The sequence below is a fragment of the Heloderma suspectum genome, chromosome 2 (assembly GCF_057233095.1).
Source record: "Heloderma suspectum isolate Gila_16-S chromosome 2, 16-S_ref, whole genome shotgun sequence".
NCBI classification, from domain to species: domain Eukaryota; kingdom Metazoa; phylum Chordata; class Lepidosauria; order Squamata; family Helodermatidae; genus Heloderma; species Heloderma suspectum.
In genome coordinates this window covers 32936774-32955728 of record NC_139459.1, presented here as the reverse complement: position 1 = coordinate 32955728, position 18955 = coordinate 32936774, and the positions used below count along the sequence as shown (strand labels likewise).

The 18955-nt window shown below is 41.8% G+C and overlaps 1 protein-coding gene across 1 annotated transcript in view; it reads left to right on the top strand.

The window, feature by feature from the left end:
- HCN1 (hyperpolarization activated cyclic nucleotide gated potassium channel 1) overlaps window positions 1-18955 on the top strand; it is a 309640-nt gene that overhangs the window by 147927 nt on the left and 142758 nt on the right. Inside the window, exon 3 of the mRNA XM_084832057.1 lies at window positions 5120-5281. Within this exon, the coding sequence (XP_084688183.1) occupies window positions 5120-5281 (162 nt within the window). The remainder of the gene's footprint in view (window positions 1-5119; window positions 5282-18955) is intronic.

Below are 18955 nucleotides of genomic sequence, written 5' to 3'. Positions count from 1 at the left end.
TGGTATAAAGGACATATATCATTCTTTTAAAAGGAAGGTCTAGATTGTATATGGAATAAAGTAAGGGGTTCTAGTTAGAAAGCATGCTCTCCAAGATTTTACATATCATCAGCAAATGAGGGGAAATGCTAGCTTTGCTTAACACAATTGATAACTAAAAAAAATCAGAGTGGTAATGAATACAAATCAATTAGGCGGATTCCAGCTGTAGGTTTTTTTTAATGATCTTTTAACAAATGTTGGTTCTTACTAAATTAATTAAATGGAAAACCCTTAGTTAGTCAAATAAATTGAATATTACAGTATCTCAGTGTAGCTGAGATTGTGTGGATATATAATAGAAGGATTTTTTTTTAACCCTGTATGTAGGTCACATAACATTGTTGTCATTGTCGTTGGAGAGGGGAGTTTTGAAATGCTTAAATGCATTTTCTGAGTTGAGCTACGTATAACTAGTTTATAACAACGCTATTACTAGAAACTTCTGATGGAGAGCAGCTTCTATTCAAGCCTGCAAAGTGTGCTTTTTAAATCTATTTTAATCTGCCATTAATGAAAGAATTGCTTAGCACTGTTCAGCATTGTATTGAGATTATTTTTAGTTTTGCTATGATGACTACACTTTAAGGTGTAGAGAATAGTTAATTGTTCTGGGAAATGAGAGACTCGCCAGTTCAGGGTTGAAGTTTCTTTAACCAAATAATAGCCCCCTAAATCCATATTCTAGAATCTATGTATTGAAAACATTTCTATACCACCCTTCACTGATATTGGTTGTAGAGCGATGTCCACAATCTATACGTGGCCTGATTTTAAAGGTACTCAGCACCTGCAGAGACTGACTTAGAGTTAAATAAGATCTGTGGTTGGTGAGTATCTCTGGAATGTCACCAGATTTATTTAAGTGCCTAAAAATAGACTGTGGAGCAGATATTTAGGCTTCTAGGTTTAACAGCTTTGGCCACGAAAGTTGTCTTGACAGGTGCCTTTAATAAGAAAAGATTTGGCACCTCTCTCCATTCTAGGAGTCCTGCCACACATTCTTGGCTCTGAACTTACTTCTTTGCTTTAGTTCACCTTGCTTCCATTCCACCAGTTTGCCTCTTTCCATCTGCGGTCCTACAGATTGCTTTAATACACGACATTAGTCATGTAGCTCCTCCCTTAAGTGGAGGTGGTACTTTTTTTGACAAATAGCTAGTGCAGGGGACTTCACTTGGATTAGGACTCTAACAAGTGTGGGTGTGGGGGGTTAACAGTTTGCCCACTACAGTGGGGCCATTATGTATATAGAAACAAATGCCCCCCCCCTTGTTTTTTGCAAGGCAGATTGGAGGCCTGGTCATGATTGGGCCCGCAGCAGGGGGCAAAGAGTTAAAAAAAGAAAACCAGAACCAACCCTAAGCTAGGGTCCTGAACTAGACCCTCATGCTGGCTGTTTGTAATGTACACACACATACACACACACAGCCCTGCACTTAATGACAGAATTTTGTGACTAATGTCACATGTAGCTTTGGCCTCAGTTATTTGAAGCTTTTCCCAGAGATGAGTGGTCATTCCTCCATGCTGTTCTTCATTGTTCTTTTGGTACACTCGACCCTGTATTTTAGTTGAACTAGGGAGGTATCTACATGGGCTTTTACTCTGGTTCTACTCCGGCCCCAAGACGATCATGGCAGATGACATATGCCCCTCTCCATAGCGAGTGCAGCTTTTCTTGCCCTGAATCTGATTTTTTTTTTTCATAATCATTTTGTTATGAATTTTCCCATCACAGGGGCTTCAGTGCAGTTTGAGAATCCGTGTGACCTCAGCTGGCTTCAGCACAGGCCGGGGGAAGTGGTGTTTTTTGGCATAAGGGAATGTGGCGGGGGTGGGGGCATGTCTACCTTGAAGTAACTCATTGCCTTCAATTGCACTTTGCCAAGTACAGGAGCAGAGGGATCAGGAGGATTCCTTTGCCAGGTGTTTGAGCAGGCAAAGTCAGTGGGGCTGGGGGTGGGGCGGGGGGAGCCAACCCAGTTCCTTGAAAACTGAAACACTGCCTGTTGATTTAAATATTCAGGTAGCACTGTTGTAAATGTGCACATAACTTTAATGATTCTAAAAAGGGATAGCTTGCAAACCAACCTTATCCCTGCTGAGAAATTGTGCCCAGGAGGGGAGGCACTCAGTCACTGTCTGTTGATTTAAATACTCACTGAGTATGGGAGTGGGGAGGGGAGCCAGCCATGTTGTTTTCAAGTTGCTCTGTTGCAAATGTGCGCATAAACTTAAGGATTCTAAAAAGGGATCACCTGCAAATGACCCTTATTCCCACCATGGATTGGTGCCGAGGAGGACAGGCGTTGGTTAAATTTGTTTGCTCAAAAGTAATTCTTTCCAATTGCCGATTTCACTGACTGTGGGAGTGGGGAGGGGGCAGGAAGCAAGCCTCCACTCATTGGCTGCCCCACACCTACAGTTGATGTGTTCAGTTCTACTCACAAAACTCCACCCACACAACCTCAAATGAACGCGATTGCTGGTGCCATTTTCTCCAATGAATATACCGCTTTACCGGCTGCGTGTGCTGTGCAAGAAGCAAATTTGATTTCTTGAAAATCTGATTTGAAATTGAATCACCTCATAAACTGTCTCTGTATAGATGTGGCCTAGGAGAATTTCTAAAATTAATTCTGTAATGGGTGGAACATGTACTGTTTGCACCTTTTTTCCAATTCCTTCAGTTCATTTGCATTTTGTGCCTTCTTCTTTTGATATTACCACTATGCATGTGTGCATTGATAAAACACTGCAAAAAAAGAAAAGAAGAAGAAGAAGCAGCCTTGATGTGGTCTTGTGCATGATATCTTCAAGTTTCCTTTAGTTCAATATTCTACTGATTGACGCAAGCACTTCTGTACATCTGCTAAACAACACATAAAAAGACAACTATATGTAGACTCACTCACATCAAGATTGTGTGAGGAGGGTTGAAAGGACACAAATAAAGTGTTGGAGCTGAAAGCTATGGCAAAGTATGTATGAGGGGTTGGATCACACAATGGGCAACCTACGCTCTAATAGCTCTGCTCACAAAATATGATTGAAATGACAACTCATTACAATAATATCAAATTCACAGGATAGAATAATGCTTGTGAAATATATTTTGAGACTGTCACTATAATTACATTTCACCATGGTAAGAACACTTTGCTGTTGTATTAAAGTAATATGTTATAGAATTTAGTATTGTGGTGCTGATTGTTCTGGAGTCAGCATCAATGCAAGCAAACTTGCCTGGGCATCTCCAACTGCTTTGAGGGGATGGGTTTTTGATGCACTGAGTCAGCAAATTTTGACAAACTACATGGCACAAATATGCATTTTATCTCCAATCAAAAATTCTAGAATGAGGAAGGTGCAGTCCATATGGGGGAAATGGGGGGAAAAAATCAATAAAACGTTGTTCTTATTATTGTCATAAGCCATGTGCTTATGCTAATGGCAGAAAGCGAAGAGGATCTAAAGAGCCTCTTGTTGAGGGTGAAAGTTGAGAGTGCAAAAGCTGGTTTGAAACTCAACATTAAAACAACTAAGATCATGGCATCTGGTCCCATCACTTTCCTGGCATATAGAAGGGGAAGAAATGGAAGCAGTGACAGATTTTATTTTCTTGGGCTCCAAGATCACCGCAGATGGTAGCCATGAAATTAAAAGATGCTTGCTCCTTGGGAGGAAAGCTATGGCAAACCTAGACAGCATAGTAAGAAGCAGAGACATCACCTTGCTGACAAAGGTCCGTCTAATCAAAGCTATGGTTTTCCCAGTAGTAATGTATGGCTGTGAGAGCTGGACTATAAGGAAGGCTGAGCGCCGAAGAATTGATGCTTTCGAACTGTGGTGCTGGAGAAGACTCTTACGAGTGCCCTGGACTGCAAGGAGGTCAAATCAGTCCATCCTAAAGGAAATCAACCCTGAGTGCTCATTGGAAGGACAGATAATGAAGCTGAAGCTCCAATATTTTGGCCACCTAATGCGAAGAGAAAACTCCCTGGAAAAGACCCTGATGCTGGGAAGGATTGAAGGCAAAAGGAGAAGGGGACGGCAGAGGATGAGATGGCTAGATAGCATCACCGATGCAATGAATATGAAACTGAGCACACTCCGGGAGAGAGCGGAGGACAGGAAGGCCTGGCGTGCTATGGTCCATGGGGTCACGAAGAGTCGGACACGACTGAACGACTGAACAACAACAACATGTGTTTATGCATCAAGCTCAGTGGTAGAGCCTATGCTTTGCATGCAGAAGATCCTAGGTGCAATCCCTGGCATCTTTAGGTAGGGCTGGAAAAAGCCCTGTCTAAAATCCTGAAGTGCTGCCGCCAGCCGGTGTTGACAATACTAGGCTGGATGTACTAGTGGTCTGACTCAGTGAAAGGCAGCTTCCTGTTCCTGAGTTGGAAGCTTCCATTCAGCTATATTTTAGAGTATACAGGGAACCCTTTCCAGACCAATATGTCTCCAGAGAAACCCCCCAAGTATTGTAGACAGTTCTGAAGAACGGACACTGTCCAGGCCTGCTGGGCCCTGCAATCAAGCCACATGTACAGAGCATGAAGCCTACAACTTGACCAAAACTCCCCAGTCTTTCTAGAAAGGTTGCCCTTCACTGTCTTATCACAGTGTGGTGTGAAGAGCCACTGTGGTGTAGTGAGTGTTAGCCTGGGGCTGGGGAGGTCCGGGTTCTAGCCCCCACTTGGCCATGAAGCTCACTGGGTGGCTTTGGGCCAGTCACTGACTCTCAGCCTAACCTACCTCACAGCATTGCTATAAATGATGATAAAATGGAGTGGAGGTGGACCATGTAAGCCTCCTTGAGTTCCTTGCAAGAGGAAAAAAGACAGGATATAAATGTAGTAGTAGTAGTAGTAGTAATGATAATGATGATGATGATGATGATGTATGTAAGAGGCCTTGATCTGTTTCCGAGGAGACCCATGTTTCCCCAGAGCACAGTTTGAACAGCACAGCTCTACACAACAAATGATCGCTCCACCTGAATATGACTCAATACAGTTGAATGTTTCTGGTTTTGATTTGTGTCCATCCTTTGCCATTTTATCTACAGATTTTCCACATGACATATGATCTAGCAAGTGCTGTGGTGCGAATCTTCAACCTGATTGGTATGATGCTGTTGCTTTGCCACTGGGACGGTTGCCTTCAGTTCTTGGTACCGTTGCTCCAGGATTTCCCGCAAGATTGCTGGGTGTCCCTAAATGGTATGGTTGTAAGTATTGTTCATTTTTCATTGTGTTTTTTTCAAACGTTCTTTTCAAAATGTTTTGATGTCTGTTAGTTCAAAATTGCAACGAAGAAGGGAATGGCTGAAAAGCTTGTTGTTTTCAACCATGGAAATGTTCTTAGTGAACTGATTGTGAAAGTGGTCTTGTAGATGAGGGTCATATATATATATATATATATATATATATAGAGAGAGAGAGAGAGAGAGGGAGGGAGGAGTGACCAGAACATCAGATATAAGAAGAATAAGCGGAATTTGTGGTGCTGTTTTGGCACCAACTTTGGAGATTTCCCTCTGCTCCCTCTGCACCAGGAGGAGAGGAATCTGTGAGACCTGGCACTCAGCTCATCAGTTCTCTGTGTCTTGCATCCTTTCCCGTACCTGTCACTCCAGTTATGGCTCCCTTTTCCTCTCTTCCTTCTCTGTGCTCTGCTGGTTCTTATGCCACTTTTCTCTCCTCCCCTCCCTTCTATTCTCATCCATGTCCCATCTCCTTGCTGCTTTGCCTCCTGCATTCCTTGCCCTTCTTCTTGCCCCCTTCCTTCTTTTCTCCCACCACATCCTCCTGCTTCCTCCACACATTGCCAAGAAGACACCCTGTTTGGCTTTTGAGAGTCTGTCAGCTCTCAGTATTGGAAGGATAGCCAGGGCCAGATCTACATCTCATTTCAAATTGATACGATCCCATCATGATGATGCTATATCCCTCTTGTGCATTTATACCTCATAGTGCATTTATACCTCGTAGCACACATAATGACATCTACTGTGGTATTTGGAATAAAACATGGAAAAGAACACTAGAAAAGAGGCATACAGAATTTGTAATGTGCCCCAACAGCAATAACTTCACTTCAGTAGCAATAAAAAGCAGTAGTGTAGATCTAGGCCTGGTGTGTGTGTGGGGTGGGCTGGGGAAGTGGCCTCCTTTCACGAGCTTTGTTTTGAAAGGACATTAATGATCTCAGAGAAGTGTGATTCATGCACATGCTGCACGCACGCAAGGGAGAACATGACAATGATTTGTAAAATTATTAATTTCGTGAAGAACCTGAATGGAGAGAGGTCCCATCCCCCAGTTCATTAATACTATAACTTGGGGCCATCTAATGAAGCTGAATGATGGGAGGTCCATGACAGACAAAAGGAAATATTTTGGTGTGCATCATGCAGGGCAAAGCTAAACTATGGAATTCTCTACAACAAGATACGGTGATGGCATGGAGGACATCAGGAACATCAGGAAAAACATCCTGACTGTTAGAGCAATACGACAATGGAACCAATTCCCTAGGGAGGTAGTGGGCTCTCCCACACTGGAGGCATTCAAGAGGAAGCTGGACAGCCATCTGTCAGGGATGCTCTGACCTGGATTCCTGCATTGAGCAGGGGGTTGGACTCGATGGCCTTGTAGGCCCCTTCCAGCCCTACTGTTCTATGATTCTATAAGACTGTCAACGGTTACTAGTCATGAATGTTGTATCCTACCTCAAGCAGCAGAGACAGCATGTCCCTGAAATTAATACCAATTGCTGGGTGTAAAGCAGCAGAAGAGGGCTATAGAACTTATGTCCTGAGAGGACCACAGCATTTTTGTCCTGGGAGGGCTATTTTATTTGTGTTCTGCTTGTTGGGTTCTGAGAGGCATCTGGCTGATTACTGTGGGAAATTAGAATACTGACCCAGCAGGGCACTCCTCGTCTTCCTTGCTCCTCATCTTCCCACCTCCTCCTCCTCCTCATTAACATTATTATGTTTGTACTTCGATTTTTAATAGATGTTTCATAATATATCTCTTCATTTCCACATATCCACCATCCATTAAAAATGCATTAAACTAAACAACAATAAATCTAAGGGATTGGTTTTAATAAAGCAGAACTCCCCAAAATGATTATAATTCATGAAGCCAAAGGGGAAAGAAACCTGTAAGAAAATTAATGACTGCCCATTTTAGGTGTTTATGTTAAAAAAGTAGGAGTTGGGTTAGGGTGGTGGTGCTTTCTTAGTATGTCAGATGCAATTTCGCACACACAATCATCATTATAGGCACATTGCATTCACCTCCGCTTCCCATTTCTACAGGTGAAATCTCAGGTTTTGAAAGTCTTCAGCTGACTTTGCTGAAGTCAGCACTGGCCCTGCAACTTCCATGTAGAACAGTGGGAAGAAGGGAGGGGGCTGTTTTTTAATGGCTCCCAAATTTCCTCTGGGTATAGGAAAAAATGGCCTGCACAGTGACCATATGGTTATGCAGAAAAGCAAACCTATGAGCCACACAGAAAATAGAAGGGAAGGAAGCCATGATACTATTGAATTGGGCCTTGGTACATGCTGTATCCCTGAAGAATGTTTGGTGTGTGTTTGTTTTTAAAGGAGGCTGAGGGAGGAAGAAGAAAGGAAGTGAGCAGATTCTTTCCAGAGCTCCACAGTTACAAAGAGGGGGATATCTATGCTGCTTTGGGTATAACACACATTAAAGTGGGGTTCAGAAGGCCTCTTCTTATGTTCACACGTTCACATGCACAATAATCTTCTAACCTATTTTCTTTTGTGTGGAGGTTGCTCTATTTTGCAGGGTTTAGTTTAATGGTTTTGTAATTCTGCAAATCTCAGGTTTTGTCGAGTGCCAGGCCTCCAGTGGTCACACAATGAAGATGATCTCTTAGTAAATAACTTCTATTACGCAAGCCAGAGCCAGATCAGTCATGCCTCATGGTAACAACATAATCCATATGCAGCAACACAGAGCTCAGTCCTCTAGTCAGGGTTGCATAATACTAATTACCCTACAAGAAGTTACCTTTGGTGAAAACACTGTGATAGGAAGTTAGAATGAAACTGGTGCCAGCCGAGAGTACAAAATCTGAGTAACTTTTCCAGTCCCTCCCTCAGGGAGGGTCTTACCTTAGGGACCTCTTTTGAGCAGCCAACCTTTTAGAATGCCTCATGTCCTGAAGTTGCTCTTCCCTCTTCACCCATTGTCTGATTCATGGATCCATCACTCCCATGCTGTAAGATCTTGCATTCCGATGGATGGAGAGGTCTCTGGCTGGCTTTAGTCAGCATCTGGCAAGAGTCCTCTCTGCCTCTGTTACCCTGCCCTATTTATTTATCCATTTACATTTGTATACCTCCCAATAGCCAAAGCTCCCTGGGATGTCCACAAAAATTTCCTATCTCCTGCAACCTTGATATTTCCACCACCCCTTCCCCCTCTTCTTCATCTGACTCTGAATCTGTTCCCATACCTTCTTGGAGTGTTTCTGCAGAGATGTTGGGCCCAGTCCTTACAGGTTTCACCCAAGCTTTCTGATACTGGCTGCCCTCTTTCTCATTGGTACAGCCGTTTTGGCTACAAAGCCATAAGCATGCCTTGCAGGAAGGAAGTACTAGAGGGAATCATCCCATAAAACAAACATGGTTATATATAGGTTTAATAGCTATACTAATTTTTTTAAAAAGTGAAGAAAAAGTCCTAACATATCAAGTACTGTTGTCCCTAGTTGTAATTTTATAGCTCAAGAAGCTAGCTTCAAGTTTATTATGACATTAGGGAAGGATGCACATGAAAGTGACTCACTCATAGGGATGGGTGAAAAAATTCATTTCACTTCATTTTTGACCAAAATGTAGCCAATTCACATATCCTGGAACTGAACACAGAACTGAAAGCAATGTGTGTTGTGAAATCCATATATTTCTGAGCTTGCCGTGCAACAAAAAATACATTTGAAGAATGCGTGTATTTGAAAAATGTGCATGAAAAAATATACACATTTGAAAAATATACACAAACACAATTTAAGCAGTGAAATAAAAATAATTAGATTTTTTAAATGAGTACATAATTTGGGGAAAATGTGCATGAAAATGCATATGAATTTTCATTCATTCTCCCCCCACCTTCCACAAGCTTCCTATCAGATACAGACATCAGTCAGAATGATTGGGGATAACAGCTGGAGATTACAGATTGGAGGTAACAGCCCAACCCCCAACCCCTGGAGGAACCTATGGTATTGCAGGCTGGATTAGTCCTGTGGGCCAGAAGTTCTGCACCCCTGGCATAATGTTTTAGTAGGGTTAAGCAGGTCATGTACTCAGAAATAGAGGCCACAAAAGGAGAAAGATTCAACTCAGTTATAATGCATTGGCCCACAAGTCCACACTACAGTGTTTCCCCCCCACCCCCAAGGCTACAATACATTATGTCTCAATTGTCCACAGGGCTCATGCCATAACAGGGGATCTAATTACAGTACAATGATGGCTCCCTGCAACCTAATGTTACACATTCAGCAAAGGGGGATGGCCAATCCTGTGATCTCCAGGTGGAAGCCAGATCTGAACCTTCTTCCAGTCATGGTTTTGATGATGGATCAGGCAATGTCCTCCTCTTGAAGCCTAAAGAGCTTAAATTAACATAACTGGAGCTAATTCTGCTAGATAGGTCCTCTCTTGTTTGCTTGCTTAACTTCCCCTTTGCCTACCCTTACCTTAGAAGGCTTGGGTGGACAAATCTTGTTAGTTTCAGTTTCTCTCACATTTTATATTTTTAAAATCTCAAGTGTTTTTGTCCCAAATATGGAGGACTTTGTGAATTTGGTAAATTCTTCTCAAAACCAAACTGAACCAAATTCTCACCCATCCCTAGCTGAGTAGCCAGAGTAGCCAGTCGGATGAAAATCAAAGGCTTGAGCAAACAACAGGAAGTACGCAATTGGGAAAAAAAAAAAACCTGTCTAGTAGGCCTTAAGGTAAAAAGAAGATAGTGAAAGCTACAGAAATAACTGGCCAGCTACATGAAGACCTTAGGTAGTTTGTTAGTCATATTCTTGCCCATAGTAATTGCTAACTTGCCTCCAGTGAGTGTGCTATGCCTGTGCTATTCTTTATGAGTGTTCTATGTGAGAGCATTATGCGGTGCAAAATTTGGCTACACACACACACGAAACACTGTATGGTACACAACTTTTCAAAATATATCTGAAACATTTTTTTCTCATCTGCTTCTGACACTCTGACTTATTTTTGGGAGAGGGGCACTAAATAATGAAAGGCTTATCTCTCCTGGAAGATCCTTGAAGAATCCAAAGACTGGCTGCTGTTCAAGTAGAATGCTTAACAATCAGTTGTGCTTATGTGCTCAGACTAAATGTGGGGTGATTCATGTTTTAGTGCAGTCAATCCTATTTTAAAGTCGGTTTGGAGAAAGTTTAGTACTTTCAAACAAGAAGCAGTTTTGAAATAATGTCTTCCATGGGTAGAACAGTGAGCATCTTGAACCTGTTATCTTTTGTCTGCCAAGTGATGATCAATGATGGATGAGTGATTCAGAAGAAATGTGAAATCTCCATAACTCACCCGTTTATGCAGCACTATACTAAGGGATAACACACCTTTGTAACATAGCACAAGTACAATGACACATGGACATTTACAACCTTTATAAATGCATCTGACTGATGATACAGTTAACACCATTACTCAAAGCAATTATTTCATAATTTGGCAAACCCCCAAAGCACAAAATGGATAGTTTCTTTTTCATCTTGGCATACCCCACAATAATTTGACATAATGAAGTGTTGGCAGAAATAACTGTAAACTATCAGAATTATCACCCTGATCCTTCTGGTCATTGGCATATGTGTCACTTTAACAGTCTTGTGCTATGGAATGGCACTTCCTTAAGTCATTATTTTCAATGCAAGAGTCTTGCAAAGAGGAAGCAGAAGTGTGCTACATCCAATAACTGTAGTCATTCCTTTGTTTGTTGTTGTTGTTTATTCGGTCAGTCGCTTCCGACTCTTCGTGACTTCATGGATCAGCCCACGCCAGAGCTTCCTGTCGGCTGTCACCACCCCCAGCTCCCCCAAGGTCGAGTCCATCACCTCCAGAATATCATTCCTTTGTACGGCTCCAAAAACAAGGGAATAAACTAGAATCAAGAATGGGACCAGCTCCTACACTATTGGTACTAGTGTAAAATGTCTACCACTTCAGAGAAAGTTCCTGTTGGATCTGTACATATTTTGGGACCTTGATGTGGTTCAAGTTTATCTTCAGGCAGTCATTCTAGCGGATGATCCATGGGCAAGTGCCTTGGGAGCAAGCTTGGGAACCAAGCTTGTGGCTGGGAAGCATTCAGTGTGGAGATAGTTTTCAAGTCATCCCTTCCCCCATGTAGAGCTGTTCTAGTATGTGCAATCATGATGGCTCAAAATAATTGATTGTGTAACCTCAGTGGATCCATGCATAACCCCCTCAAAAATATGTCAGTTCACATTAACATTTCCCAGCTGTGTACATGGCAAAGGCTCTGTACAGTGCTGAGGCACTTGTAGGGGGCCCATTGGCTTGTGTGAATGGCCCTTCATCTTCTATAAGACGAATGATAGCCAAGATTGTGATTTCTAAACTGAGTGCACTGGCAGAAGCTATTACATTGTTACATTGTTCTTGAAGTAGCTTTGAAACTGTGCCCCAAATCCTATGTGTAGATTTGCAGATTCGTGTGTCCCAAATCCTATGTGTAGAATAGAATCTTCAGAATCTGCACTACACACAATCAAAAATATTCTAATATATCTTGACCACTTCCATTGCTGAATACTGGAATTTAAAACAGACACTAGAGCTGAGTTGCGCTGAATCCTGGATCAGATTAACCACTGCCTTCAAGATATTTAATTGCTACTGTCATAATCCTTCTTGTATTATTATTATTATAAACATACAAACTGGTTATATGTTACTGATTTGTTCAAACTGCCCCTTGTCAACATTGGTCTTTTTATCCATTCCAAGTTTGTTTGTTTTTTAAGAAGTATTGCATTCTGAACAAAAATATATTCCTGCACAAGATTTCCCCCCTCTTTTTTGGTCAGCATTATTCTTGTAGAATATTGTTTCCAGAGCCCACTGTGATGCTGCCAGTCTCGCAACATCTGAGTGACCGTAAACATCAAGAAACATTGTTAATGATAAGTGGCATGTTTGCTGACACCTCACAAGTGCAGCTTTCCTCACAAAATAGTGACATACCTTCAAAACGGTAATTGCTCTAATAAAAAGTAGGTCACTGAGTTGCTGACTGGCATGTCTTGGCAATCTCTGTGCAGTCAGTGTTCCACTTTGTGGCTCCTTCCCCACATATATTGGAAACTAAAAAGAGCATATTTCCCGCTGAACTGCTGAGGGAAATAAGTGTCGAACCAAGGAACAAAAGCACTGCCAAATCAGCGAGTTGGAGTGAAAGGAGCAGATTTTGTATTGTGTTCAATAAAGAGCCACAGAAAAGACAGCAAATGTAATCACAGCAAAACCACCTTTGAAACTCAGTGAGAACTAGGAGTCTAACCTCAGTTTGCAACTCTACACACACTTCTGTGGGAGTGTGCTCTGATGAAACCACTGGGACTTGCTTTCAGAGAATGCCTGTAAGGCATAAAATCTCCAACGTGCAAGCAAATCTCTGCATTTGTGTATTGGATGGTTTTCTTTAATATCCAGTTAGTTCCTCTCTTCAATCCTCCTTCGCAGCCTCGAGTACTAGAATGCCAGAAACTGCTTTTTAATTTTACAGTTCAGCATTTTAATGAAGAGGAGGAAGAAATGGTAAATTAAATAAGGCTTTTTTGATCCTGGCCAATGTATTCCATTGTTGTACTTGACCCATTCCATTCTTGGCTTAATGCTTATTTGCATAATGATGATAGAAGTTTACTGTAAAAAAAGGGGTGGGAAACCATATATGCTGTGGGGGCTGAATTGCCCCCCCATCCAGATGATAGCAGAGGTGGGGCCCCACCCTTGACATAATCAGGTCTCCAACCAAAGTGTGATCTGGAACTCTTCTAGTTGGTGCTTTGGCTGGGAGAGCTGGCTTTGCTTGTCCTTCACTTTCCCCACAAGCCAAAGGCAAAACACAAGTGAAGCTCATTCAACTGGTGCTTGCATAAAGTACCTTACATTTGTCCAAACAATATCCAAGAGAGTCTTGCAATGATTCTTGAAGAACTGAGAGGCAATGATGCTTGAAGATTGAGAGGATATCTGTTAAGATGGGTATACTACCAGTGGTAAGAGTGGAGTAGAAAGAAACAGAACAATTATACTTGTTCTCATAGAACTATAAGTAAACATAATTAGATATACTGTAGAATACAGCAAAAGCCTGTCAAATGCATAGTCCCAGAGCATGCATGCATTTATTTATTTATTTATTTATTTATTGCATTTATACCCCACCTTTTTTCCTCTTGCAAGGAACCCAAGGCGGCTTACATTATCCTCCTCTCCATTTTATCCTCACAACAACAACAACCCTGTGAGGTGGGTTGGGCTGAGAGTGTATGACTGGCCCAAAGTCACCCAGTGAGCTTCCATGGCCGAGTGGGGACTAGAACCCGGATCTCCCAGCTCCTAGTCCAGCACTCTTGCCACTACACCACACTGGCTCTCCATGGTATGGTATATGGTATGTCAGACATGAGACCCAGCCCATAAAGTGTTTGATACATTTTGCAGCTCTAACGGTGCAATCCTATGCATGTTTACTTCAAAGTAAGTCCCACATGGAGCCATTGTGTACATAGGATTTCAGCTTCTGGCTGCAACAAGGGATATATCAAGGACTGTAGGTAGCTCAGCAGTGTAGAATACATGCTCTGCATGATGAAGGTGAGAGATTCACTGGCTGGTATTTCCAGTTAAAAGAACATTAGCAGGGCTATGAAAGACCTTTGCCCAGAAATCTTGAAGACAGTATTGAGCAGGGATGTCAGAGAGTTCTGCCATGGATCTTGGTGAGGCCGAATGCCAGTGCATTCGGCCCCCCGAAATCTGTGGCAGAATGAAGCCCCACCACCACCACCCCACGAAAGGCGCGCGAAATGGGACACTTACTTGGTGCCGTTTGCGCTGCTTTGCAAATGGTGTCTGCAGTTGCCATTCACTTCCCTATTTTTGCCATGATAGGCTACATAAACACCAAGCCTGTCACGGCTAATGCAGGGATGCCATTTGTGTCCCTGCGGAGGCCGTGATAGGCTACGTAAATATTTACATAGCCTATCACGGCAAAAAAGCCAGGGGCACAAATGCCGTAGCCGCTGCCATTTGCCATTCCCTTTTTTTGCCGTGATAGGCTACATAAATATTTACATAGCCTATCGCGGCAAAAAAACAGGAACGCAAATGGCAGCCACTACACCAATTGTGGCCCTGGTTTGTTTTTTTTTTGCCGTGATAGGCTATGTAAATATTTATGTAGCCTATCATGGCCAAAAAACAGGGACACAAATGGTGGCTGCCACAGCCGCCGCCATTTGCGTCCGCAGGCTCCACACGGTGCCTGTGAATGCACCCGGCCGGCGGCTCCGCGGAGTTGCCGCAGAGCAGAGCCAGCTGGGTTAGGATTTTGGGGGAGGTGCAGAGCGCCTCCCCCCCACCACCACGAATCACCCCGTCGAAAAGGTAAGTGACTTTCGTACATCCCTAGTATTGAGCTCGCTGGGCCAATGCCATGACAGTAAAATTCACTTCTTATATTTATGATGAGCCAGGTCTACAGGTTGACAGCCCATATGTAGTTAAAAGTATAATAAGATACAGAGATAATAACCATGGTGGCATTTAGTGATAAGGTATCAAAGTCCATCCCACTATCATGTGGTTCCAAAACTATTTTAACATCTTGCTGTTATGTCACAGGCACATTGCTTTTGCACTAAGTCTCCATCCTGCCACACGGCCTTGCCCTAACCACATTTTTAAACATTCTTGGCTCCTGAAAAGGCAGGTGATGCTCCTAGCTAGCATGTGTGTATGTATGTGTGTGTGTGCGCGCACACACACACATACATGTGAATTAGTATGTCTCATAATACCACTTCTTCCAATGGCAGATGTTTCTTTCAGGAAGCAATTGTGTCTCAAGGTCAACTGCAAATATGTGTAATAATTGGCTGTATCTCTACCAAACATTAGGGCAGCCATTTAAAATGAGCTGTGTCATCATGTCCTTCACAATCATCACTTATAATAGAGACGAATCTTTAGCAAAGAAGAATTTAATTTAACCTGCAGGTGGATTTGTACACCTGTGCAAGCTTAAAAAATGTTCTAAGATGAGGAAGAGATTATTTCTAATTGAGGATGAGAGGATTTCTCTGATACCTTTCCTACTTTGTTCTTGTTAACTCCCCATACTAGTACAACACACAAAAGGGATCTCAATACAAATGGATGTACAATCAAAGTTTGCTTTGATGCAATGTTTTATCAATGTGCACAAGTGCACACGAGCATTATTATAATACTGCATGCACACACACACACACACACACACAGAATTTTTGATGCAATCATGCATACAGTCATATCAATGAATATGAATGTAAAATGTATGTAACAGGATTCACTTCTGCTGCATCTTTATGACTGCTCAGTTCAAAGAGTATGGCTTCCACCACCACCACTTCTATTATTATTATTATTATTATTATTATTATTATTATTAACATTTCTCTACTGCCCCATAGCTGAAGATTCAGGACGTTTATGAAGGTTAACAACTTTAAAAATATAATATGCAAAATTTAAAACTGTATAGACAGAGACAACATATATCTGAAAACAACTTTGAGCCATCAGCCAAACCATAAAACAAATCCAGGATCAATTTAAAACTCATCACATGCTGCCAAATACCTGGGGAAAGAGAAAAGTCTTGACCTGGAATTGAAGAGATAACAATATTGACACCAGGTGGGCCACATTGGGGAGATCATTCCATAACTGGGGAACTACACAGTGGCGATTGGTAGAGAGCTTCAGTTATTGGGTGGCATAGAAATAAATAAACAAATAAATAACTCTAATGGTTCTATCCAAGGTGCTGAATGTTCCAGCACCTTGGATGGCATTGTTAGAGTTTTGGCTGCTGGTAACTAAAACCCTGAATGGAACCACAGCCCCTCTGGAACTGGACTCACCAGCCACAGCTGGAAGTACCATTGGTCATTGTGGAAACTTTGCCTTTCCCACTGACTCCACTGGAATAGGGTGGGGATTATTGTTTTGCTGTAAACGTGGAACTTTCATCCTCTCTCATTCTATCATATTCCTTTGGTGGATGTTGCTATGGACTAGACTTCATGTATCAAGTTTTGATTAAGAAACATTAAAATGCCTCATTTTCTGTTTCTATGAGTGTGAAATCTAGGCTGTTTGGTTTATGAGTATTCTTAAACTATTTTAATATCCCTTTTACAGTGCAATCCTATATATGTCTGGGAGTTACATCTAAGTCCAATTGAGTTCAGCGGGGCTTATTCCCAGGTAAGAAGGTATAGGATTGCAGCCTAAGTCAGTTGATGAGTGATGTTCAAGCTTCTCTTTACGTGTCTGAGAGCTGATGATTATATGGAGAATGAGCATTTTATGTGACTTATTCGTTTCAGATATGCTTTCTTTTTTTTCATTTTAGTGATTGCTAAACAACTCCCTCAGGAGAAATGAGATGCATCAGGATTTAAATATGCTCCTTTTGCAAAAGCTGTGGCTAGTTCTCTGATACATGTGACTGTGGTATAGGCATTCAATCCACAAAACCCTATTCCTCTGCAAGCCTCCTTGAAATGACTGAAAGCTTTACAGAGACAGTGCCATGATAGATTACTCCTTAAGTTGTTGTAGGCCAGGGAGTTGTAACAAAATGCAAGCTTCGTAATTCTGTACTAGGCCTGCACTAGCAGAGTGCTATTTTGAATATAAAGAAAATGCCATTTCTGAAAGCATCATAAAATGTGGAATTGTTATGATTTATGCAGAGCACATCAATGCCAAAGAATGGTGCAGCTGAGAAAAATCTGTTATGATCAATGAAAAAATGAAAATTGTTTCTATACATGTATGATTTCTTCCTCTCTCTCTCTCTCTCTCTCTCATCGATAGTGTGTGTGTGTGTGTGTGTGTGTGATTTACATGGACACTCTTACACATACATGCAGCAGCTACTCATTCCTTAGGAAGATCAAGTTCTGTCTATTACGATATTTTCCACCCTGTGGTTGGAGGCAGTCTTGTATTACATGCAAAAAAAGGACACATTCAGTTCTACAGTTCAGAGTTTGATGATATATGTGTCATGCAGGCCTATACAACTGGTGACCTATGAAGGTGAACACAGCCTACTAGCCAAATGTGGCAGCACCAGAGGCCTGACAAAAACTCCTGGTTTTGCTGAATGCAAAAAAGGCTTGACTTGGAAGGCCACTATATATGGCAGGTGGAGTCCCTCCATTTTTGTGAGTCACAAATGATGCAGGCGTGGTGTTGTGGATTATCCCATTTTAATTCTGTGTATTTCAAAGCTTGTATGTTTGTTTGTAGAAGAAAATGTGCTGTCCTTGAATATGAGTTTGCCTCATTCTACATTTCTTGTCGATTTTGTTTTAAAGTTGTTCTAAGTAATGTTATTATCTTCAGGGTGTTATGTGGTGTATTTCTAATAGCTTATTCACTACTTACATAGAACTGAATAAGAGATACTTTAAAAAGAAGACAGAATCACAGTAACAATATTTGAATCATTTCCATTCTATTATTCATCCATGGGTTTGCTCTTCCCTGCCTTCTGCTACACATTCCACATTCTAACATGGAGAATTTCCAAAAGTCATTAATTAAAATTAATGTGTTGATTAATTTGAAAAAATGTGTACAAATACTGCAAAGTGATGATGTGGAACTGACAAGCTTTCCACCCCCCCTCCCCTGTTAAGATGGAAAAAATCCCTTCACTGGGAAATTGATAATTTAAAACCTTTTGTCAATTTCACTTTCACAGTAAAGGGATTTCTCAGTTTAAGGTATTTCCAGGTGAGACTTTTATTATGCAAATCCTTTGCCTCATTCATGGATTATTATGGGGATCCAGACAGCACTGTCATCCACTTGTAAACCTCCCATGTTTTCCCACTGTTTCTTCCTTTATTCTTTGCACACAACGTCTGGTAAGGAGTAAAAGTCAGAGAGTTGCAGCATTTCTTTTGATTGGAAGCATGAGGAGCCCTCAGTCTAGAAGCACCCTTAGTTGGTGAGATGGGCAAAATGCTTGACAATTTATCTGGTTCTCCTTGCAGCTTTAATGGAAAAACTTGTGCAAGATGTTGTGCATCTAACTACATCTGTTTTTTCCTCTTTGATCAGCATGCTTCAGTCTGTGTATCCACTGTTGACCTTCTGTTCCCTATTTCCCACACTGACAGAAATTAAATTGAAATTGGGTATAAAGAGGGTCCAGAATACTTGTTTGCACCAGAAAAGCTAAAGTATCTGTGTCAGAACTCAAGCTTGGCAGCTTACCATGGCATCTGGCTTATTCAGAATTGTACTTCATGCATTAAGTACTAGAGGTGTGCATCTCCTTCAGATGAAGCTCAAATCCTGAATTGAAGCAGGCCATGTTGGAGAGATTGGGAATTTGTCTGAAGTGAAGCAGGTCTTTTCCAAAGTGGTCCAAAGCAAAGGTGGCTGGGGGGGGGGGCTGTTCCTGGAGCTGCTTCAGAGCACTGGAAGGACATAAGAGTCAGAGACAGACAGTTGAATATTGATGCATTTCTCCCCAAGCTCTTCATAAATGGAAAA